We start from the raw sequence: 23,488 nt of genomic DNA, 5'->3' as shown, positions 1-23,488 counted from the left end.
ATTTTGTTCCCTAAGGTTTTTATTGCACCATTTAAAACAGCGTCCAAGCAGTGATAGAAGCACATGGAGATGAGAGAAACCACACTGATTGCAGGTATGTTGGATTCCTTGTTTGTAGTAAGTAAAGTTACACTGTGTTCACACACATGTAAGGGAACCTCTCAGCATTTCCATCACTTCCTCTGGAGCCACTTTCACCAGCCTGTGGTTATGGTGCCCAGGGCAATGTTTTGGCAGCTCAGTTGTGATTTCAGTTCACCAGCACTGGCCTTTCAAGGAAGAGCCACTTCTCTGCCAGAAACAAGTTTTGCAGTTATAATAAGAAGGGAAAAGAGGTTTTTCATAAGCTCTTTGGTGCAAACTTTTTTCATTGACTTCTTAACATGCTCAAATATCTTCCATATTGATTTTTTTAAACTGGCTTCAGAGTTTGGGGAGGAGGGGGTGTTTTCATTGGTTTTTTGGGGGGGGGGGGGGGGGGGTTGTGGTTGGTTTTATTTGTTTTAGGTGGGTTTTGTGTGTGTGTTCAAAAAAAAAGGCAAAGTGTGCCACTAGACACTTTTAATGTTTCTGTATTTTTCTGTTTCTGTATTTTGGGTTACTCCATCCACTTCCTTCTACAAAGCACTCTTCTTGGAAAATGGCCCACCTTCAGTGCTTTCTCAGAGACATGTTGTCTTTTAAATTGTCATTAAAATTAGTTTCTATGATGTGATACTCAGGAATGCTTTGTTCAAATAAAATCTCCTCTTTGCCTGTTTTATTGTGAGACTGTGATTATGTTTAAAGGTTCTGATCTGTTTCAAGATTTATTCCTGGCTTGGAAACAGTGTGGCCTTGCACCGAGATGGAAGATGCAACAAGAGAATATGGGAAAAAGGGTTGTGACTGGGGTTCTTAAGAGACTTTGCACATCATATATGTGTGTGTGTGTGTGTGTGTGTGTGTATGTATATGTATATACAGAGAAATATAACATGCCACATTTACATTTCTCTCACGTGTGGCCTTGACAGTGCTGGGTCAATGATTGGACTTCACAGTCTTGGGAATATTTTCCAACATAAATGATTCCATGAATTTCCCAGGTGACCCCTAAGGTTTTGGATCTGATACCTCCACCTCATTGCCACAGGTTGCTGCTACAAAGCCTGTAAGCTCAAATCCTACCGTTTAAAAACAAATACAAAATATCTCGCTGACAGTGAAAACGCTTTGTAATTGATGCTGAAAACACCGAGCAGGATTTCCAAGGCGCGGCTTTTCCCAAGCTGTCTCAGCCGCAGCCTTTCCCTGGCTGGACGGGCTACAGGTGTTCCTGCATTGCCACCTGCTGGGGGCTGCGCCCAGGGCAGCCCCCGGCCCCGCAGCCCCGGCAGGGACACGGGGACCCGGGACACGGGGGCTGCTCCCCGCACCTCGCCCGCCCTCCTGCTACAGCCCCGTCTCCAGCGGTCCCCCCGCGTGTGGCTTTACACCGGCAGAAATGCCCCGGGCTGCTCCTGGAGAGGGGAAATAAATAGAGTTTATGGTGTGTGTAATTCCCTAGGCACACTTGTGGTTAACGGTGACAAAGTTCAGAGCCTTATAATGTCAATGTCAATTTTTACTCTTATCTGCAAATAAACTCATCTTAAAAGTACTTTATGCTTCTGTATAAATTTCATTTTTATTCTCATTTGAAAATGTACTTACCTGAAACTTATATTTCTCATAGCTCTGTGAGCTTAACAAATATTACATTTTTTTTCCCTAAAAAGACGTACATTTAGGGTTTGGGGGTTTTTTTGGGTTTTGGTTCGTCTTGTTTGTTTGGGTATTTTGGGGGTTTTTTATTAAATAAATAAAACGCTTTCTAAATAGATTTAGAACTTTTCCCCTCAGCAACCAGGAGGCTGTGTCTCTCAGGGGCCGTGCATCCCGTGCCCATGCAGGAATGTGGTGACAAAGGCAATGATAGAGTATTTTCTGTGATTTCAGCTGAGCGAAGGCTGTCACAGTCACCCAGCTCAGACCAGTGCTGGCAGTGCAGTTTCCTCTACCATCCTTACAAATATAGCTTGTCCACTTGAAACTACTGACTGCCAGTCCTGTTCACATTTCAAAAAAAATAAACCCCGTAACTTCTCTAGAGTTCAAATTGCATGACCTGGAGCAGAACTGGATGTCAAAGATATCAAGAGAATTTTGCGTACAGTTTACCAAGGAATGTTCACCACACATACTGCTTCTTCAGTATTTGATATAATCTTACCGCTATGACTTGTGCAAAGAGGAAAAGTAGCAATGACTCGTTTAAGAGGCCTTTTAGCACTCACGTGAGACAGGTCGAAACACAGAGCAGGGGTGGCTGCATGAGTAACACCGCTGAGGTCACCCTGCTGGAGGCGCTGCTGCTCAAGGGATGGGATCATAGTCATCGGGTGCTGCCTGTAGTCTTATTCCAAGTGGTACTGAGGTTCAATTGCCTAAAAGTTCGTGAAACATTTAGGAATCCTAGTAGTGCTAAATATAAAAGAATGTTGGTCAGTGGAACTGTTGTGATGCACTTGCTGCAGAAACTGAGAGCATGCAAAGGGGTCCAAATACATGAAATATGAATAAATATTTTCCCATTTTGCTCCAGCTTAGAAATTGAGCCACAGAAATACACCACACCTCCTTAAAAGCACAAATAAACAGCTACAGACACTTCACAAGACTTGCTACCTCCTTCTTTTCAAGACACTTTCTTCTTCCCTTTAGTTATACTTCAATACTTCCTTCCCTCTCAAACTGTGGTCTTTGCACTCTATTTCTGTCCCAAGTACCTCATAATCTCTTCAAGCCAAGGACTTTTCTCCTGCCTGCAAACGCTGACCTGTATAACTAATCTCATAGAGACAAAGCGTTCTTTTATCATAACAGCAAAAGAAATTCCCTGGAAAAGCTCGTTTTGATCCATGAGGCTTTCTTGCTCACTGCAAATAAGATGATGGAAGTGCTGAGCAGGGCTGAAGGCAGAACAGGCTCATGTGGGCACTGTCCTGGTGCTGAGGGAATGCAGTGGATTTAATGGATGACTGAGGACTCGCTCCTGTGAGCAAGTGATTGCAGTGTCACAGTGGGTCCGAGCTGCCTGGTGCATGAACAGGACAGAGGAATCTGCAATGGAAAGCCCCAGACCAGACAGTGCTTGTGCAGTGGTGTGTGAAGGCTGTGAGACACACACAGACCCGGCACCCACCCGTGTCCAAAACGGCAACAGCAGCTTCTCATTGGGAGTGGACTCACTCCCATTTAACTGGAGGCAGATCTGCAACTTTTAGCCACTTCAGAGCAGTTCTCTCCTTTCCACATCCTTGGAAAAAAAAGAAAAAATGAATTAATTTGGGTATCTGACCCACAAATCCATGCAGTCTCTCATTTGGAGAAACCAGCTTGAGTGACTGCAGTTCTACTACAGCCTGTGGCTTTCTGAGGATGGGAGAGCTCAGGCATCCATCAGGCAGGAGGAGCTTCAAAACAGTACCATCAGTGAGTCAATGTGACACCCAAATCAGTCTCTTCAGGTTGTTTAAGAAATTTCTGCTAACACCAGATGTTTGAAAGCAGTTTTTACACACTCAGAAAAGTGCCATTTCTGTCTCTGTATGATTTAGCATCAGAAAGTCTTTGTGCAGAATTTGGGCTGGATTTCCTCTTTCAGTAGCCTTGGGGGTCTCTGCAGTCTCCTTTCTCCTTTCCTACATGTTAACAACCTTTAAGCTCCTCCTTTTCTGTACCACCTAATCTAAGTCTTGTCTTAAAGGCTAGTATCCCCCTGACCCCCAAAGACACCCCTGTGCAGTGCAGTGGGATGTGCCTTGGTCTTCGTTGGGTGCATTCATGTAGAAATGTTAACTCCTCATGTGGATATATATTGTCTAACACAGAAAAATGCTCATTAAGCTCCAGTCTGACTCTGCACAGATATTCCAGTGAAGAAAAAAAAGTATTTACCCTCCTTGATACTAATCAAGTGTGTCCACTTTGGTGTGCAGTTTCAGGAATTGCTGTAGGGTCATTTAAAAAAATTATTCTAGACATGAGTACAAGCTATGTGTAGGAAGGTGCTCCTTGATTTGTGATGGTTCTCCTACAGCTATTGCTGCTCCATCCAACTCACAAGTGGGCATTTAATCAGTGATCTAGGCCACACAGAGCAGGTTCATTCATCTCCCCCTGTGACAGAATTATAAAATGTTACAGTAGGCTGAAGTGTTGTCACAGTCACTACTTCACATAATTAGAGGAGGTCACCAAGTGCCTTTGGCCTTGCATTATTGATGGTTTAATGAATAGGCTATTTCCCCTTTGAGAACATCTGTTTAAATATAGTCTTTACCCCTTACAAGGTAGTTCAGAGCTTTGAAATATCTGTCACCCTTTTGCTCGACTCAAACTGGTGGTTCAGCATCTATGCAACTCACATAGAAGGTCATTTTCTTTACAACCCAATTGGCACAAACTCTGTGACAATTTAATATCAGTGTTTATTGTGTTTCTGTATCTTCAGACCTGAAGTTATTTAAACTCCAACTTATTTGTAGAGAAGTGTTTTTTGCCCAAGTTCCGTTTTGGCAGGAAAATAAATCCTCCTTTTTATGTTCATGTCATTAAGCTGAATACAGCTATTTTATAAGTTCAGGGGGGGTTTCTTTTTGATTGACATTCTCCTTTATTGCAAAGATGGAAAACAACCCTTGGCAAAGAAAGAATCATCTAGTAAAATGGTGGAACTGTCTCCTACTGAAATGTTTCTTTTATAAAAATACTAAGCCAGATAATTTAGTATTGCACAAAGTCTGACATAACCCTTCCTAGAGCCATCAGTTTGACATTCTAAATTTGTGATGGAACAAAAGGTTCTTCTTTAGTGTAAGAACACCCAGACCCAAATCATTGTCAGTGGACAAAATTCTGGAGTTTTTCTTTGCCTACGTGTTCGGCCAAAGGTACTGGACCAACTGAAGATGACCTCTGGATGGAACAACTGGTCCTGTCTGGAGATACCTTCCTTGTAGGAGAACATTCCCACTGCAAATGCCTCCTGCCAATGATGATAGTGTTGGGTATCCTGCAGAGGTGGTGGACAGGACAGTGTTCCTGGAAGAGTCTGTGCCCCTGCAAGGTGTCACTCACTTTGGAGAAGTCACAAAGTGTCACCACATTGCTCTTGCTGATGTCTCAGTGCAGACATAAGAAATGCAACTCCTTAATTAAACAATCCACATAACACGAAGCTGCAGACTCACGCTTTGCTGAAACCAGGTGTAAACAAAAGTAGCATTGAACACTGAGGCTCTGAAGGGGTATCAGGTGGTGTTCAGCCCTGCCTCTGCACTCCACAGTGTCCCTCCATGGAACAGCCCAGACCAGCTGGGGAAAATCAGTGCAGGTGCAGAGGTTTGTGACTTTTGCAGCTGAATGAATTCTTCACTGTTCTGGCTCTCCTCAGCCTTTTATCAGACTGGTCCAGATGAAGAGAGTATGGAAGTGATTGAATGGTGGGTATTTGCCATGTTAATTAAAAAGTAGAAGGGAAAAGGAGATTCAGCAACCTAAGCCAACACAATTTTATGTAACTGTCTTTGGTTTTAATAAATAAATAAATAGCCTAGCTCTCACTGGGATTTGCCTAAGGGACTATCATGAATGAGTTATGCAACTCAGCATTCATTCATTCATTCATCAACTGATTTTTGCAAAACCATATGGCTCCTTGCAGGGATTTCTTTAAACATTATGCAAGAATATGAAATCAGTGCCTTTGTAGATGGTAAGTTTGTTGCTTGAGGCTCATTTTGAAATTCTGTTTCCAGATAGCACAGCAATGCTCCTTTTGCAAGTCATACCTTAACAGAAAGCAGTTGTTGAGGCACTTTCAAGAGACAGAAAAATTACAAACAGTGAAAGAGTAAACTGATCTAAACTTTAAAGATGAGCTCTGCCACTCTCCGTGACTTTCACATGGAAATGCACCATACTCGATGAAAGGCAATGGGGAAAGGAGAAACATTGTTAAAAAGTAGGATGTCATTGGTATTGAGTATTGAGTCAGAAATAGCAGAGCCACTGCAAAATGTATGTATTTATTTACTGCAGTAAATCTGGTTGATGACATGAGCCCATTTCTAGTGAAAAGCGTTCTGTGCCATCTTTCCTGATCACAGGATCCAGCAGACACAGCTGCAACACCAATCCACATAAATCGCTTCCAGCACATGACTTAACTGTGGATTGATGGAAATACCTGTCAATTAGCTGACAACATTTTCAAATGGGAACAGATATTTTAGATGTCTTCCTTCTTTAGGATGCTTAAAGCGGGCGCCTGCAAAGGTCTTGTTTATTCCCAGCGGTTAAGCAGCACTTTCAAAGTTGGGGGTCTCAGAGCGCTTCTAATCGAGCACCCAGAGCTGCAAGCAGTCAGGTTCTGCCAGCAGTGAATGCAGGGCAGCCTCACGATGTCCCATAACTGAACCAGACCTGTGGGCGTATTGCACAGGGACACTTTTGTGGTGGTGCAGCAGCGTCCAGTGTTGGGCCTCTCATGACAAGAAGGACCCTGAGGTGCTGGAGAGCGTCCAGAGACGGGAATGGAGCTGGGGAAGGGTCTGGAGCACAAGTGCTGTGAGGAGCAGCTGAGCGGCCTGGGGGTGTTCAGCCCGGAGGAGGCTCGGGGGGGACCTTGTCGCTCTCTACAATTCCCTGTCAAGGGGCGGTGGCCAGGCGGAGATCGGGCTCTGCTCCCAGGAAACCAGCGACAGGACGAGAGGACAGTTTCAAGGTGCGCCAGGGGAGGTTTAGGTTGGACATTAGGAGGAATTTCTTCACAGAAAGGATGATTAGACATTGGAACGGGCTGCGCAGGGAGGTGGCGGAGTCACCGTCCCTCGAGGTGTTTAAAGAAAGACTGGAGCGGTGGTGTTCCGTCATAAGTTGGACTCGATGATCTCGCAGGTCTGCTTGATTCTGTGATAAACATGGGCGCTGTATGCCGGCTCCTCCCCCCTCCGGGCGGGCTCAGCCCTGCGGACAACGAGGGGTTAAACATCCCCTCACACAAACCCGGGGCGCGGCTCCTTTAAGGCTTCCCCCGCCCTCCCCCAGCCGCGCTTCCGGGTGCCGGCACGTCACGTGGGCGGTGCCGTGCGGAAGCGGCGGGGGGGGGGAGGTGGTAGGTGCCGGGAAGGGGGGGTGGAGGAAGGTACCACCCGCGGCGGGGCGGGGGGAACAGCAGCCCGAGAGGCGGGGCGCGCGCAAGGGGCGTGGTCTCCTCTCGAGGGGCGGGGCTGCAGCGCTCGAGGGGCGGGGCCTCCCCTGGGCGCGGCTCCGCCCAAGGGGCGGGACCCGCTCTGGGGGGCGGGGCCCAAGCCAGAGGCGGGGAGGGGTCTCGGGGCGGGGCCTCCGCTGAGGGCCGGAAGATGGCGCCGCCCAGACGCGGCCGGAGCCGTCGGCGCTGGTGGGTCCCGGCCGGGGCTACCCCGTCTTGAAGGCACCTTCGGGGCGGTTGTCCCGACTCCTCCGGTGCCTCGGTGCTGACGGAGATGGACCAGCGCCTGGTCGAGCTGGTGGAGGAGCTCACCACCTCGGGGGAGCCGCGGCTGGAGCCCGGCAGGATGAAGGAGCTGAAGAAGATCTGCAAGTACGGCCGGAGGGAGGGACAGAGCCGGGCCCCGCTGGCTCTCCCCGGGCCGGGCATCTCCGGGCGGAGCTGCCCTGAGCGTCGTTCCTGGGGCCTGCTGTGGGGACTGGGTGCTGCCAGCACAGAAGCTGCTCACTTAAAATTTAAAATAAATTAAACCTCCCCCAAGCGTACGTTTTTACGTGCTGAACCGCTTTTCAAATAATCCCCCCACCTTTCTCATCCTTTTCTCCGTGCTCAGGTCGTCGGAGGAGCACATCAGCCACGCCTACCACCTGCTGCTGACGCGGCTGCAAGAGGAGCACGCCGAGATGCGCTTCTCCGCCTTCCAGGTCGTGCAGGAGCTGTTCGCTAGGTCCCACCAGTTCAGGACGCTGCTTATCTCCAACTTCCAGGAGTTCCTGGAGCTCACGGTGGGGATAGACCACGAGCAGCCCCTTCCCCCGCCCAAAGAGGTGGCGCAGAAGCTGAGGAAAGCGGCCATCAAGGCAGTGCAAGACTGGCACGAGAAGTATGGGGAGGCCTACAAGCAGCTTTCCCTGGGATACCACTTCCTAAAGCAGAATAAAAAGGTACTCTGTGCTGTTACTCCAGTGTGTGTTTTTAGGTGATGATCACCGGGAGTTGTTCAAAGCAAGGAGGCCAATAAATGTAATAAAAAAGCTGTAGGAAACAACATTGCCTGTAGGAGACCTCCTGTTGAGCATGGTCTTTGGAAAACAAACCGTAGGTTTTCTGTTCATCTTGCAGTACTGTAGGTTTTAGAAACCCCAGTCTTGTACTTAGAGCTGGGCTCTGCCTTTTTCCGGGTGCAAGTATTGCTCACCCAGCTGGCTTTCACCCTCTGATTCCTGATTGGAGCCCCAAAGTTTAGCCCTTTTTGGAAGGGAGATAATGGTCATGCCTTAAACTGAGGATAACAGCTATTAAGTCTTTCTTTGCCAGTTTAAACTAGCCTGATTTCTATAGTGAGCTGCCCAGTTCTAGCTCCCCTTTGCTGTACAACTTTACAGGTGTAGGTGCCTGCCACTCTCAGCTGCAGTGTTACTGTGCCATACAAGAGGTTTTGTGAAGGAGAAATTTTGTATATGTAAACCTTAGCTTTTAGATGTCACTTCCAGTTACTGTGTTTGGAACATCCTGCTGCTTTATTGTCTTCTGAGGTGCAGCAGTGAAATTTGGAATGCTATTGTAGCAGTCACACCATCTACAACGATAATAACAAACTTTCACTAAACATACAGGTTTTCTTTCTTTTCAGAAAGACAGATTCAGCATTCCTAACAGCAGATAAAAAACCTTTGTGATACGTGATGTATTTCTGTTGTTCTGGTTCCATGCTAAGTTTATGGTGTTCCCAACTGAGCTGTGCTGTGCTGGGCTGGGTTTTTATACAGATTTTGGCATCTGCTCACAAAAGATGATTGTCTTAGAATTCTCCTTTTTTGTCTGTTTAATGAAGAAAGAAAACTAAATGACAGTGATGAGGAGAAGTACAAGACTGAGACAAGGGGGTTTAATACATAATACAGTTTCACCCAGTTGAACACAAGTGTGCAACAACTCTGCTGAAGTTTGGTGGGTCTGTCTGTGCTCCTGTGGTCTGTGGCTGCTCCCCACTAACAACTGGGGGATCCCTCTCCATGTTTTGATACAAGCTGTGCTATTTTCTAGAGCAGCTGAATTGGAGTTCCTCTACAAGCATTAATATCAATAGAAACAATCTCAGGTACTTTGGTAACTCTTGTACTTAAAGACTTGATATGAGCCAGCTGGCCCTTTGCCAGTTTAATACTTGAAGTGTGAGAAGTAACCAAAAGTTTTGAGGAGGCATTTGCTACTATTTTGTAGTAAAATACATCAGCTGTTGAGTTTTACAGGTTTGGCACAGTAGTATAGGGCAACTTGGGTGGAGTGTTAGCTCTTTATGTGATCTGTGGTTGGGTTTTGGTTGTTTTTTTTTCCTTAATGATCACCAAAATCACTTTTATAAACAGTCAGAAGATGACAGCTGCTGCCCTTTTCGGGTGTAAAGATAGAGAGCTCCCCACTCTTTTGGTGTTAATAGGTCAGTAGTTGTAGGTACCAAGTCGCTGCCTCTATAAATGTTTGACTTTAGGAGGAAATAATGCTTCAGTATACATGAAAGTAATTGTTTTCAAACTCCTATCTCAAAGTTTAAAAGAAGAAGAAAGGGGAAAAATATTTCACGTATTTCCAAGTATTTGCATATTTGGGCACATGACTCATACTGTAGTATCTTTGCATCTGAGGAATGCACGGGTGGAATTACGGAGTGAGCTGGAATTGCAAAGTGAACAGCATTTCAAAGAGATCCACACAGAGTATAGTACTGCTGTATTCCAATATTTTCACAAAAGTTGGAGTAGTTGTCCCAGCCTGATGCTTAATATCCTTTCAGTCAAGAGCAATGTTTTGCTCCTCGTACATTTAATTCCATAATTACAGAGCATCAGTAAAAGGCTTCGTGGTCCTTTTGGTATGGAGAGTGGGAAAGAATGAGCAAATTACTCCACTGTGGGTACTCTGGCATGAGGCAGAAGTTGTGTTTTAGGAAGCTGTAGCTATGTCTGGTTTTCTGTGCAGTCCAATCTGACTGCCTGCAAACAGTAGCTGTAGTTCCTGAGTTCTGTATCTTTGTTCTGCTTTTGTTGGCAGCGTTGCTCTTTGGGAGGATCTGTTTCTCCCAGTTCTGTGTGGGGAACTATGCAAACCTGTAGAAAAATCAGGTCCTGAAAATGAAAAAAGCTCACTCTGGTGATCCATATGATGCTGTATGTTATGAAACCAGCTCTTTTCCCTACCACCCTTCTGCTCACCCATTTCCTTCTAAAAAACCCCAGCTTGGTGAGTGGGCCTGCCAGAGACTCTCCATGCCAGTTTCTGTGACAGCTGTTGGATAAAAAACATTTGTGTGACTCCAGAACTTTGTTGTAGGTTGCTGGTATTTGGGAGCCACTATCCCGTCTAAGACCAAACCAAAAAAATCCCAAAATACTGCTAATATTTTAAGAAACAGCATTTTGAGTTGTTTAGATTTATGTTTATAATTCAGCCATAAGGAAGTGAGACTGAATGTTAACTTTTCCCTCAATACTGATAAGCAGCAAATGTAATTGTAAATCACAAGTTTGGTCATTTTTAATGAATTTGAAGGTCTTCCCTCCTACTTTCCTTTCTTACAAGGTTCTTTTTTAAGTCATATATATATATATATATATATATATATATATATATATATATATATATATATATATATATATATACTAGTTATAGTGCTTACAAATTTTCCTAAATTTCCTGGTGGACCTGGTGTGATGTTTTCATGTAATCTTAATATCTACCCTGCATAGTCTCTTCCTGCTCATTCTCCCTAACTCCTTGTCTCCAGTGCTGTAACAGAAGTCTCCCAAAGCCCAGTTCCCTCCTGTACTCTGGATGTAAAAAATCTAAGGGGTTTGTTTTTCTACCTTATGATTCCTTTTGAAAGCCATTGATTCTCACCAGTCCTTTATTAGTAGGAGTAAAAAACTCCGTTCACAATTGCTGTAGTTATTGATTCGAGGAGGAGAAGAGATAAAAGGAAATGCTGCTGAGCTTCTGGCTGATCGCTGATGTTGCAGGATTTTTCACTGCAGATAAGGATCTTAGGAAATGGATTTTCTATATATTTCTTATGAGGAATGTTACACTTTTTTCTTAATTTCCTCTTTAGGTGGATTTTCAGGATGTGCATGCCAGGACTGTGGCTGAAAGGAGGAGGGAGGAGGAGAAACAAAAACGACTGGAGAACATTTACAAAGAAAAAGTCAAAAGAACTGAAAAAGAAATGGAAGGTTGGTTGCTTTGGTTCTTTTAGTGAGTTTTTGGTTTGGTTTTTTGTTTGTTTTTAAAGCAACCTTTTTAAGCTTATTTGAAACAAATTCTGAGAGAATAGCTATCCAGATAATAGCTGACCACAGAAAGCAGGAATGCTGCATTTGTTAGAGCTCAACCCTCCCTCTCTCTTACCTAAAGAATATCAGGGGAAAGAAGTGACTGTCCTGTGAGTTCAGTAGGAAGAGATGAAAAAGAAAGAAAATGTTATCAAGTGAAAGTCTGGTCTCTAATTCAGTAAAGTATGAATGCATAACCCCTAAGAAGCATATCACAAGACTTTTTGGAGCTGGTGACTTAGTTTTTGTGTCATTGACAAGGCACAGACTTCCCAATACCTTCTTAGCTGATGGCATTACTTATATATATAGTCACTGTGTTCCATAAATACAGGCAATGGTCTGTACAGGAGCCCTGGATGCAGTGTAGGATAACTGTGAAGTATCATAGTGCAGCTAGAAAGTGTAACTGGGGCCTGAGTCTCTGAGCAATATATGCATAGCAAAGACATTTCTGTCACCCCAAAGAGCAACAGAGATAGTAAGGATATTATTCTGCTGTTGTAAAGGGTTATTTAATTAAATTACTTTGGTGTATATAATGCATGCAATTGTGTCTCCATTTATTCTCCATGCTGGAAATGTTTTCGTGCACGAAAGTGGAATTTTAAAGAGATTTAACTTTCTTAAACTAATTTGTATCAGTAGGATCTCTGAGCAATAACATACATTCATGACTATTCCTACACACAGCTATAAAATTCGTGGTTGTAGAATGAACACCCCCCAACAGCACTAAGAATATCCTCATTCAACCTTGTTTTGCTTCAAATTCTATGAAGTACTTGACTCATCTTTGCATACTGAAATTTTGAAGAGGATAAGGAAAGGAGGAGCCCTGACTCTACATGCCTGGCTCAGGAAATTCTAGATTTCCTGCTTAGGTATTGTCACTTTTATAAGGACAATTTCTGCAGAAGAGGAAGATCTGTATGGTTCAGTTGTCACTGGATAAATGGATTCCCCCTTTGGCAGTCATATTTGTTTTGTAACTCTCTGTCTGCTCTGGAGACATTAACATTTTACAGTATCTAACAATTTTATAAACCAATTGTGTCTTGATAGAAATGTCCCAAGAGATTGCTGATACGCTGACAGAGATGGAAAACTGTTTCCAGCTTCTGATGCCAGATCCTTTCAATTTTGCGGTGAACAACGTGGAACCGGAGCTCAGCGAGCAAACGTCTGCTAATGAGGCTGGACCTGCATCCCCCTCGTCCTCCCAGGGGGAAGTTAACCCATCCTATTTGGGGTGCATGGATGATGAACAGCCATGCTGCAGCAAGGACATTCTTCCTGTTTCTCAGTGTGTTACACCTGATAGAAACAAAGAGGTACCTGAGAAGCCTGAGCAAAAGGAGCTGGATGGAGGGACATGCTCGGATGGTCAATCCAGTGGCCCCGCTCTCGATGACGACGATTACCAGACTTTTGTTAGGAACCATGGGCTTATTTCACATAAGTATACTCTAGACCTTGAAATCTCCACAGGTACCTGGAAAAACTTTTGACTTATAGCTGGAGGCAGCCTTTCTCTGAAGGGCTTTGTGCTTGTGGTTTTGGTTTTGTTTCTGTTACTTAAATGCTGGGGTTACTGAACACCATTTTGCTTTGGGATTCCTGGACACCACTTTGATTTTTCTTTTTAAGTTTGTTTTTTATTTTTCTATTTCTGGTTCCTCTAGTAAGTGTTCTTCGTTTTGGGTGTCCTTGTGTGTGATTAGCAGATTTCATTAATTACCTTCTGAGACTGAGCTTTCTTATTAGTTGTTGCAAGCCCATCACAGCACTTGTTAGTATCTATAATAAGATGAATCTCTTACATTGAAAAAAAAATACTTTTATCATATTTAATTTTCTTTCTACTCACCTCTTTCTGTCTGTAGCTGGAGAATAAGCTGCTAGTTTAAAAATCTTACAATTGAGTGTTTCTGAAACTTTCTCCTTGCTACTGACAGCTTGCAAGAAGCAGTAAGTAGTTTTCATAGGAAGTGATTACACCTTTTTTGTATAACTTTGCTAATGTGAGTTACCTGTAGAAAAATCAGGATGGTTTGTGTTTTGGAAGTCTCTTACAATTCCTGTCCTAAGGGACTTTCATGTGCAAACAGTAAAGGGGGTATCTGCTTCTGTTTGCTGACAACAGTGGGTGAAAAGTATAATTTTTACTTGGATAATGGCATACTTGGCTTCTTTGACAGTCAAGTCCCTGTTACCACCAGGGTAGGGATTATTTTGTATTGAATATAAAGAAACTGGTACGATGAGGCCCAGTTCATTTGAACTTGGGACAAGGTGTAATGTAAATAGTAAGACTGAACTTGTCTGTGGTTTATTTGGTGATTCCTTGTGGTGGCTTAACAACTCTTTCTGGCGTGCTGGACTGAACACTTTTCATCTTTTAGTCTGGTTTTTTGAATGTGTGGATAGTAGGAGAATAATTAGTTCTGAACAGAGAAGCATTCTGATGTTTGTAACTTTCCCTGAAGAGATCAAATATCTTAGAAAGATTAATTTGCCTTCTTTAGCTCCTGTGGTGAAGATACTACAAATGTACCCACTAACTCTTTTCCCCTGTTTTGAGCAGATATAAAAGTGCAAGAGAATGAAGATAATACTGCCATCATAAACAGTGTCATGGATGCTCACAAACTTCTCAGAAATAAGTTCTGGCCTTCTGTGCAGTCCTGGATTCAGGTGGGATAAAGAGATAATTTTTTTTTCTTAATATTTTTAATAAAAAGATGATGAAACAAGGACTGGGGTACGGTAAAGGTTGAGGGAGAGTGAGCCAAGAGGAAATGAAGGTTGAAGAAACAGGAACAATGAGAGAAGATTTCCATTTCAGTAAGAGTAAAGGACACTGCAGGAGCTATGTAGCTTGTTTGTTAGCTCTCAGCCTAAGGTGTGGTACCTATAGGCAATTCTTTGTTGGGTTGTTGTTTTTTTTTTTTTGATAGGTAAAACTTTGCTTCTTTGCAAAGTCTTAAAGTAAAACATATCTTGTTTTTGTTAGACATCTCTATCAGATTAGCACGTACATCAGTATATCATGGAGCCTCCTGCATGGAATTTGGCCTATAGGAGGACACTCTCAGAAGATGTTTATAATAGCTGTTCATTCTTTGGCTTCACTAGTTGCTATTAGTTTTTATATTCTAGATAGGAAAAGAATTGGCTTCACTAATTGTTACTTGTAAAATAAAGGAATTTGTGACAATGTTGTTTCATTAATTATGAGGTAAAACTGGAGATTTTTTTTTTTTTGGCTCAGATTTCTAGAAGAAGAGAGTAAGAATGATGTTTTCTTGGTTTGCAGCTACTTACCAGAGCAGGAATCAATGATGATCGGCTAAGATGTGCCATTGAACTCAAGAATAAATTGGAGACTGCTATGAAGAAATATAAGGAAATGAACATTTCCTTTAAAGCAAGAAAAGGAAAAGTGGTGAGTTTCTTAAAATTCTGTTTTACTAGAGAGGACCATTAGTAAAGCTTAGCTTGTATACAGAAAAATGCTCTTTCTCTTAAGCCCTAACCTGGGAAACTTTTCAGAACACAAGTTTTATTGTAAAGTACACTAATTCAGCTGCTTGTAGCTTCCTTCAAGGAGCAGTAAACACCTATATAATAGTCTATATAATGGTTATTAGACCAAAACCATTTAAAGCATCCCTGTTGTTGTTTAGGATAGAGAAGTGGTTAAATGCAGATTTTATTTGCTCTTAGTTGCTTCATGTGTAACATTGTTATGTACTCAGCTTCTTTTGTGCATATTTATCAGTAGACACTGTACTGCTCACATTCTTTCCCAGCTTACCAAACTACGAGAGTCTCTCAGTCCAGGACAGTAATTTCTTTGCTTTGTAGTATTTACTCTCCCTAGTAAGCATGCAATGTGATTAAGGTTATCATAGGGGAATGTAGAGCATCAAACTGTTTCACAGAGATAACTACCTATGACAGTTCTTGTGAAATAGGTAGAACTTGTGAATAAACAGAGGCTGAAAGATCAAATACATTATTCAGATGCAAAAAGGAGTCTATGGCCTGTTTATGTAGATAAAAAGCAGAGCTGCATGATACTCATTTCTGTTGGCTGTGATCAAATGAAATAACTGTGTAGCTTGACATGAAAATAAGTGGTTTGGGTCAGGATCCAGACTAGTGTTTGGTTTGAATTTAGTGGATTGTAAGAATTTGATCAGGACATTACACCTTGAGCTAAATTCTGTAGCCTCTTTTAGCCATGACTGAGTGTTGTAGACTTTTCTTTCATTGTACAAATGAAGCTAAATCAAGATTAATCTGGTTCATTGTCTTAACACCTATTGATGTGCCCCACCAGTCAAAAATGCCAACTCTGAATGAAAAGTACTGAAAGACTGTCTTGTCAGAGGCTTTTGTCTCCAGTGAAATATGTGTGCTACCTTTATGCAACCAGCTATGAAGGAATCCAGACATCTGCTGTCATTCCTGCCATTTGCTTGACAGGACTTCATTTGCTGCACCTCTGCATGGAATATTGGTTGCTATATTTCTTGCACGATATAAAAGACATTCAAGCCTTGATTTTCATGTGTGTGTGTACATGAATGTGTGTGTTTAGAGTGGTATTGTTGCCACTTATGAGAGTGACCAATGCTATCTATGTGTTTATATAGCATGTTTATAGCTAATGCCTATATTAATTTGAAAGCTAATAAATTCATTGCTAAAAGGGGAAAAAATCCCAAAAACCTTGCACTCACAATACTTTCAAAATGAAGCAATGCAGACTGAGTTAACTTAAGCATTGAAAACAATATATAAATATTCCTAGGGTTTTTCTCCAGTGGAAAATAACCAAATTTAGTGTTAGTGCTGAGTTATTTTAAATTTATAACCTGAACATGGAGAGCTTTGTACTGCAGAAGGAAACTGTATAAATTATATTTTATTCATGTGTCAGATGACTTTACTGAAACGTAAAAACATGGCAAATTGAGTCTGGTAGAACAAAATAAACAGAATCTCTTAGAGCATGGTTATTAAATCCCCATCTGTCAAATATTTACATGTCAGCATGTGAAACACTGCACACATCTCCTCTTTAATTGAGCATTGCTGCCTGTGTTAGGTGTTGTGGCTTTGTCTGGACGTCCTTGTGTCCTTGGAGTTACAGCTCTTGCCATGCCAAAGTTTTGCTGTCTTCTGTATCTCTAAAGCCAAGAGAAGAGGATGGCCTGTCTGTCCTTCAAAGCCCTGGCTCCCAGCCACCGTGTCCTGACAGCATGGTGCTTCAGGAATGTGATTTGTTGGCACATGGGATCAGCAAAGGCTGTATCTGATCAGGTGTGGACATGAGCACACCTGAAAATGAGGGGGAGCATTGAGTAAGCAGAGAGGGAGAATGTGAATCATGGCTGAGTACAGAGGGTCCCATGTCAGCTGGTTTGTAGCTGCTCTGTGCTGTGTCTGTGTTTGGATAGGATGGCAGTTCTGGGGATGCATTCTGGGGTCGCTGTATCCTTAACTGGAGAACTTAAAGGTGAGTTGTTTGTGTATTTGCTCATTTCAACTGTTATTATAATCCTGCTCCACAGCAAGTCATTCTTTTGGGGAGAGAGTGGTTTTATTTAATTAGCAAATATAAAACAGAATGATGAGGACTTGGCAGCTTGGCTGGGGACTTGGGCTTGCCCGTTCTCCTGGGACGTTTTGCATTTTCTTCGTGCTCAATCTCCATGCTTCTGTGGCCATTGATTTCCCCCCTTTTCATCTGTTCTATTCTGTGCTTTGTTCCAGTTCTGTCTGGGAACAGAGGGAGTAAAGGCTTTACCCATTCTCAAACTGAGATCAAGAAAGTTGATAAAGGGAAGGGTTTAGTCAGAGACAATGAAACTGGAAATTTATTACTGTGAACTCTGCTATAACTCTCAATCCCACAGAGATTTAAATTGCCACTTTAAAGAGGGGAGGTCCTGGGGTCCATTACCATTGCCATGTGTCATTGCTACTCTTTTTTAGCTGATCAGTTACACATGGATGTGGCTGAAATGCAAATAATTGTATATATCCGGAGTAATTCTTGATGCTGCAGTGAATATACCAGCAGTGTAGCTGGATGTAAGAGATGAGAGCAAGAAATTGATGGCTACCTGGCCTGATTCCACAGAAGAAATATTTGCTTGGTTCACAAGTTGTGGGTTTTTGGCAGTCCTTATTACATCCATGCTTTCCATTGCTTCTCATTTCATTTTCCATATCACAGAGCACAAGCCTCCAGGGCAGGAGCCTTTGGCAATCAGAGCCTGTTACACAATTAGCACAAGTTACTTTCTCTGAAGTTTTTTTTTTAACCTTTACTCAAAAATGGAAAAGTCACAGTGCTTTGCAAACCAGAGGAGAACTTTCTGTATGTTTAGGGAGCCCTTATACAAAGTCACTTGAAGGAAAGCACAGAACTTTATACAGTGAGACACTTCAACTTAAAGTGGTTTATAGTGACATGAGCTATAACCACTTCTTTCTTTCCTCCTCCATGAGAGTGAAGAACACAAACCATCAGAGAGCCTTAATTACAAGGAGGGCCATCATTTCTGTGTGACACGCCTTGCCAGCACGAGTAGTGTCTGTTTTGTGCTTGCCTCTCAGGAGCTGTGGGAGGAGAGGGAAAAGAAAAACAAAGGTTATCCTTTGACTATCTAGAAACAAATCCCTTGCAACAGATTTTATAATTATTAATACATCCCCGTTGCCCAGTCTAAGCATTCCCCATTCCCACTGCTATATCTCCCGTGGATCAGAAGTCAGAGCATTTCTTACGAGCTGTTACTTTTTCAAATGGGTGGAGGGTGGACAAAAAAAAAAATGACAGACTTCCTGTATTGGTCAGGGGCAAATGAGTTTTTGTGTGCTTACACGGGTTACATTCACTGTAGTTAAATCCTTCTTTGGGGTGTCAGTCAAATTTCTGACAGGAAATGCATTTTGAGGGTATAAACATTTTGAGGGTTTTGAAATTCGTTTTTCTGTGAATCTGGGTTTTGGCTGAATCCAGGTGAAGAGGGAGCTGTAAAAGGGCTGTTATTTCATGGTACCGGGCTGCTCGGACATGGCCCTTTCTTCTCTGAATGCCCGCTCGGGATAATTCCAGTGTCCAGTAGAGGGAGTGCAAACTGCACGCTCCACGTTTTTCTCTGTGCTGCCTTGATCCAAAGCCAGCCATCTGCTCAGTCTGTTTTCAGGTAAACTTATTACAACAGCAACATACCAGAGACACTTCAAGTTAATTCGTGACTCTGTGAATTATTGTAGAAGCACAATTTGTAATTTTTGGCTTACAATGGGGTTTAAATAGACACTACTGTTTCCGGACTTTTGATTCTTTTGCAGGAATTACTTATGACTAAATTGTTCTTTAAAATATTTTTTTGCTGGTTAGAAATAGATTTGTTTCATAATGTCTTCTTCTTTTTCTTGTGATACTGGGTTTTAATTTTTTGTCTTGTTTAGTGTCTGATTTGAAGCTGACTAGATGCAAATGAACTTGCAGTTTTAGAGAGGACAACTATGTACTGTATTTTAAATCATGCACACTACCTTTCACTGACATCCTTTCCATTAAAAATTATCCATTAGGATAATACTTGAAATCCTGACATTGTTAATAGAAATGTAGCTCATTAGCTGTATTTTGTACACTCGAAGTATGCCTATATCTTATGTAATTACCTTGGGAAGCCATGGAAGGTTTAGTACTCAGGCTGGCTTAAACTTGGACAGACAGAATCCAGGAGGAAAGATGATGTGAGAAAAATCCCGTTCCTGTGTCTGTCAGCAGAGGGATCACTTACTGTGTCTGCCTGTTACACCTTGAATTTTAAATTTCAAATTACATTAACAACCAGGGATATATAGCTTTTCATTAACTGTATTCATTACTTTTTGTTTCACCTTTCCTTATCTTCTGTCAAGTCTAAGCATACACTTGGATCTTGATTTATTCGTGTACTTAATTTTATCCATGTGAAACATCTGGTTGAACTCAATAATGCCATTAATAATTAGATTTGGAGGAGCCTGTCCTTGTGCTGTCCAGAATCTGATACTTAAACCTCACTCTAATACAAATCAGATTTTTTTCAGAAAGAGTAATGTCAGAAAATTGTTAAAAATTTACGATTTAAATATTTGCTTCTCATTATTTAGTCCTAAAATACATTAAGAGATTAAATTTTTAATATGTTACAAATTAAGCCAAGAGTTCTACCAATTACTTGGCTACAAGACTATTGCTGATTTTTCTCCCCCCATGTCTTCAACTACAGTTTGGAATTTTAGCAATTCTGACGAGTTATTTCTACCTAATCATTTTGTAGCTTTATAACCAGCTCTTTTCAAGTCTGTCTTTTCATTAAGTTAGTGCCTGCTTTAGGAAAAAAAAAAAGCTGCACTTGAATTTTAGATTTCTGCTTCTGTAGCCATTGAGAATCCAGTCCCACTGACAGCTTTCTGTAACAGTTTCCTGTACTCACATCCTTAGAGTTTTTTCCTCTTGTTCATTTTAGAGAAGTTGTTTCTGGGGGTCAGGTAACTGTCCTCAGTGATCCCTCACAGTGCCTGAAATCACATTTGCTAAAACATGCTCAGACCATGTGGCAGGAGAGACACCTGGGTAGAAAAACAGCACCCCAGGTGCTGCTTTTTAACAAAACCCCTACCTCTTAACAAAAAGTTGCCATTTGAAAACTGGGAGCATTTCAATTTTAAGATTTGAATGGTAACTTGCTGTTGATTGTTAGTATGTTTTCTATGGAGAAATATAGGAATATTTGATAAGTACATCAGCATTACACCTAAAGATGTTCTTTACCAGATTCTATACATTGTTAGCATGTAATGTGGTTGGAATAAACAATAAAATTTATTAATGTTTGTATGGTCAAATTGGTAGCCAAAGCAACATTTAATTTTTTTTTTTGTTTTTTATCAAAAAAGCCAGGTCAACAATAACTGTAAAAGTAAACACAGAATATTAAATAGGTCATACACATACTTAATGCTCTCTTCCCTCCTCCCTATTTTAATTGACGTTATTTTTATTGTCATGTTTGTCATGTTATTATTTCTGTTAAATGTCTCTTTTGTAATCACTTTTCAGCTAAAAGCTTTCTATTTTTTTAAGTTTTATTAGGCTGTAGGACTGATATAAAACAAAACACTGTAAAATTAGCCCCCAGAACAGCACTCCCTTATTAAAGTGTCTGATCAGCTGGGTGATGGGTTTGGTTGGTTTTGTTTCTTCCCTAGAGCTGAGTGTTGCTGTGGTATGTTTTATGCTTTGCCCTGGCCATGGAGCCTGCCACTGCTATGAAGTTATTAAAAATATCTTGTTATGCAGATCTAGCCATGAATTCTTAGGGTTGTCACTGTGACGACCTCTGATCCCTATCTGATTCGCAGGTCGCACAATGCAATTTGGAGCTCTTCTAATAGAGTGTAAAATAAAGTAGGATGTCTCCATCATCAAGTTAACCCTTATGTTAAGTATTTAAGTTTTTCAGGCCGAAGGGTCATCTCCCTTGATTCATCTATGAATACTGAGCAGTGTGTACTCTGTAAGTAGGAGATATAAATTTGCTTTCAGCTTTTTATCCATCCTGCTTTACAAGGGGAAACAGTTTTATTGAAGTGAATTTATTTGTGAGGTTCATAGAGGTACATTGCTAAATGTGTATTTTTAGAAATGGAAAAGGAAGAAAATTTTTAGGCTTGAAACACATACTAATGCATTTAAATTTAGCTGATGCAGCAATATTAAAGTAAATGTATTCGCATCTGAAGTATCTTTGTACCTGAAATCCACAATCAGAAATACATGTAAGGTTATACGTATCTTGCATAGAATAATTTGTTAACCTGTCTGTAACAAATTAGGTTTATGTCATTGGGATGTATACTTACCTGTTAAAAATACAGCATCTGAATGTGCAGTTCAGGTGAATTTATAAATGTGATCCTTGAAGTCAGCTTCAGTTTGTTTTTAGAGTGTCTATGTGTACAGACTGACTTATGAGACAGGAGCATGTGTGCATTGGTGGTGGATACAAAGTTTTAGCAGCTTGAGTTTGCTGTGGTCTAGGTGATAGGTGGTAATCCATCAAATGCAGTAGAACTTTTTTTTTTTTTTGCATGGAGGGGTACTGATGGGAATCTTGTTATACCACATTTAGATGAAAATGACGTTTTTCTTCTCCTCAGCTCTAAAATTTAGCTTTTATCATGTATAGGCCTCTGAATAGTAAAGAAATTAAATAGCTCAGTGTTGCCTAAAATATTTCAAGGGATCACAGGAGTACAGTTCATTATCTCATAGATGACCTGCACTAGCTGAAAAGCAGTGGAAAACCTGAAGACTTCGCTAGGGGGGTGTAAAGAAAGACGTATTTTTGGTTAACCTTTGCATTATCAGACCATAAACCAATTTTTTGGTCCAGAAATGGATATAGCCAGTCCTGGACCTCACTACAGCCTTCTCAGTGGCTTTAAACAATTTCATCTGGGCTGGTGTGTAGGAAAATGGGTAATCTGGAAAGAAGAGAAGGGAAGGGCAGTTCACATGTTCAGGGTAGCACTTGTGACCTTTACATTGGCTAGCCAAGAGCCGCTTTCTTCAGCGACAAAATTAGGGCTTTCCTACTGATTGTACAAAGGGGAAACATCTTGGGGACTCTGCTCTGGGTACAGGCTAAGCGTGGACTCTAAACATGATTTCATGCTACTTGGCTTCTAGCTTTGCTCTCTTCATCACACCACAGTCTTTGAATGTGCAAACGTTTCCTTTTGTCTGAAGGAATGAAAAACTGAGTAGGACTTTACAAAGTTTCTGTACTCACAGTTGCCCATGAATTAAGAAAAAAAGTCTGGGTTTCAAGGCACAGATATGTGCAATGCTGTTTTATGCTTGCCTCTTCTTCTCTTAAAATTATTTCACTCATTTCTACAATTCCTGAAATGTTAAAATGAAGTTCTGCTGGGTATTTTTTAGTGTGTTATGTTGCTACCAGATCTGCTTCTTAGCAGGTGGTGGTTTTTGTACAGGTTGCTGTTGTACAGCTGTTGTACAGCCGCTTACATATCTTGGTAATGATTTTATGGTTGGCTTAAATATGATCTAAACATGAGCAGAAATGAAAAGGGATAGTCCTGCTCCATTTCCTCCCCTGATGATTCCCAGTGCCTCCCTTGTACTCACAGTTGAGGTCCTGTTGCTGCAGGGACCTGGACTGGCTGGAACCTAATCCAGAGAAGATTTCTGTAGCAGCGCTAAGCTCAGATAGTGAGACTGTCCCTTTCAGAAGCTGAGTAAACTCAGGTAATGCAGATCTGATTATAAAGGCCAATCTTTACTTAATCAGAGAATTCAGATTGACACAGTGATTCATGATTAGCTCATCTCCCAGGGTGAATGAAACATGTGATGAAAATAACGTATCAGATACTACTGTTAAGTATATTGATTTTTACTGTGTAATAAGCTGTTGTGCCTGAAGTATGTACAGCAACTGCATGGGACAAGTATGTTGCTGTACTTCTAAAAGTAAGATGTAACCTTTATTTTTGTATAAATATTACACAATGACATTTAAGAGACTGACACTATAGTCACTTTGGATAAAACAAATTAAATATAGATACCAAATATAGGTGGTCAGCATAAATTTTGTAGGAACCAATTCTCTTTTATGTTGGGGGACTTCATTAACTTGAATAATGAAGGGTAGCAGACTTAAGTTTTAGCTCTCTGGGATGCATGGAATGGAACAGCATTGTTAGACTTGGAAACCCTCAGTACTTTAAGTAAAACTGCTACATCTCC

At 41.6% G+C, this 23,488-nt stretch overlaps 1 protein-coding gene and 1 long non-coding RNA gene across 3 annotated transcripts in view; one reads left to right on the top strand and one right to left on the bottom strand.

Annotated features, from left to right (window-relative positions):
* The first annotated feature begins 7,430 nt into the window (after positions 1 to 7,430).
* Positions 7,431 to 23,488, top strand: part of UVSSA (UV stimulated scaffold protein A) — a 48,419-nt gene continuing 32,361 nt past the window's right edge. Inside the window, exons 1-6 of the mRNA XM_069014649.1 lie at positions 7,431 to 7,669; positions 7,911 to 8,241; positions 11,406 to 11,526; positions 12,691 to 13,116; positions 14,213 to 14,322; positions 14,945 to 15,073. Of these exons, the coding sequence (XP_068870750.1) occupies positions 7,572 to 7,669; positions 7,911 to 8,241; positions 11,406 to 11,526; positions 12,691 to 13,116; positions 14,213 to 14,322; positions 14,945 to 15,073 (1,215 nt within the window). The 5' untranslated portion in view covers positions 7,431 to 7,571. The remainder of the gene's footprint in view (positions 7,670 to 7,910; positions 8,242 to 11,405; positions 11,527 to 12,690; positions 13,117 to 14,212; positions 14,323 to 14,944; positions 15,074 to 23,488) is intronic.
* Positions 15,080 to 20,268, bottom strand: LOC138110038 (uncharacterized). 2 transcript variants are annotated; one of them, XR_011150773.1, is made up of 4 exons: positions 20,145 to 20,268; positions 19,342 to 19,481; positions 18,218 to 18,264; positions 15,080 to 17,918 (listed from the first exon to the last, which is right to left on the bottom strand). It is a non-coding gene; the product is annotated as an uncharacterized lncRNA (long non-coding RNA). The 2 variants fall into 2 exon arrangements; XR_011150772.1 differs by having other exon boundaries at positions 15,080 to 18,264.

This window comes from Aphelocoma coerulescens, chromosome 4 (genome assembly GCF_041296385.1).
Source record: "Aphelocoma coerulescens isolate FSJ_1873_10779 chromosome 4, UR_Acoe_1.0, whole genome shotgun sequence".
NCBI lineage: Eukaryota > Metazoa > Chordata > Aves > Passeriformes > Corvidae > Aphelocoma > Aphelocoma coerulescens.
This window is presented reverse-complemented; position numbering and strand designations above follow the sequence as displayed.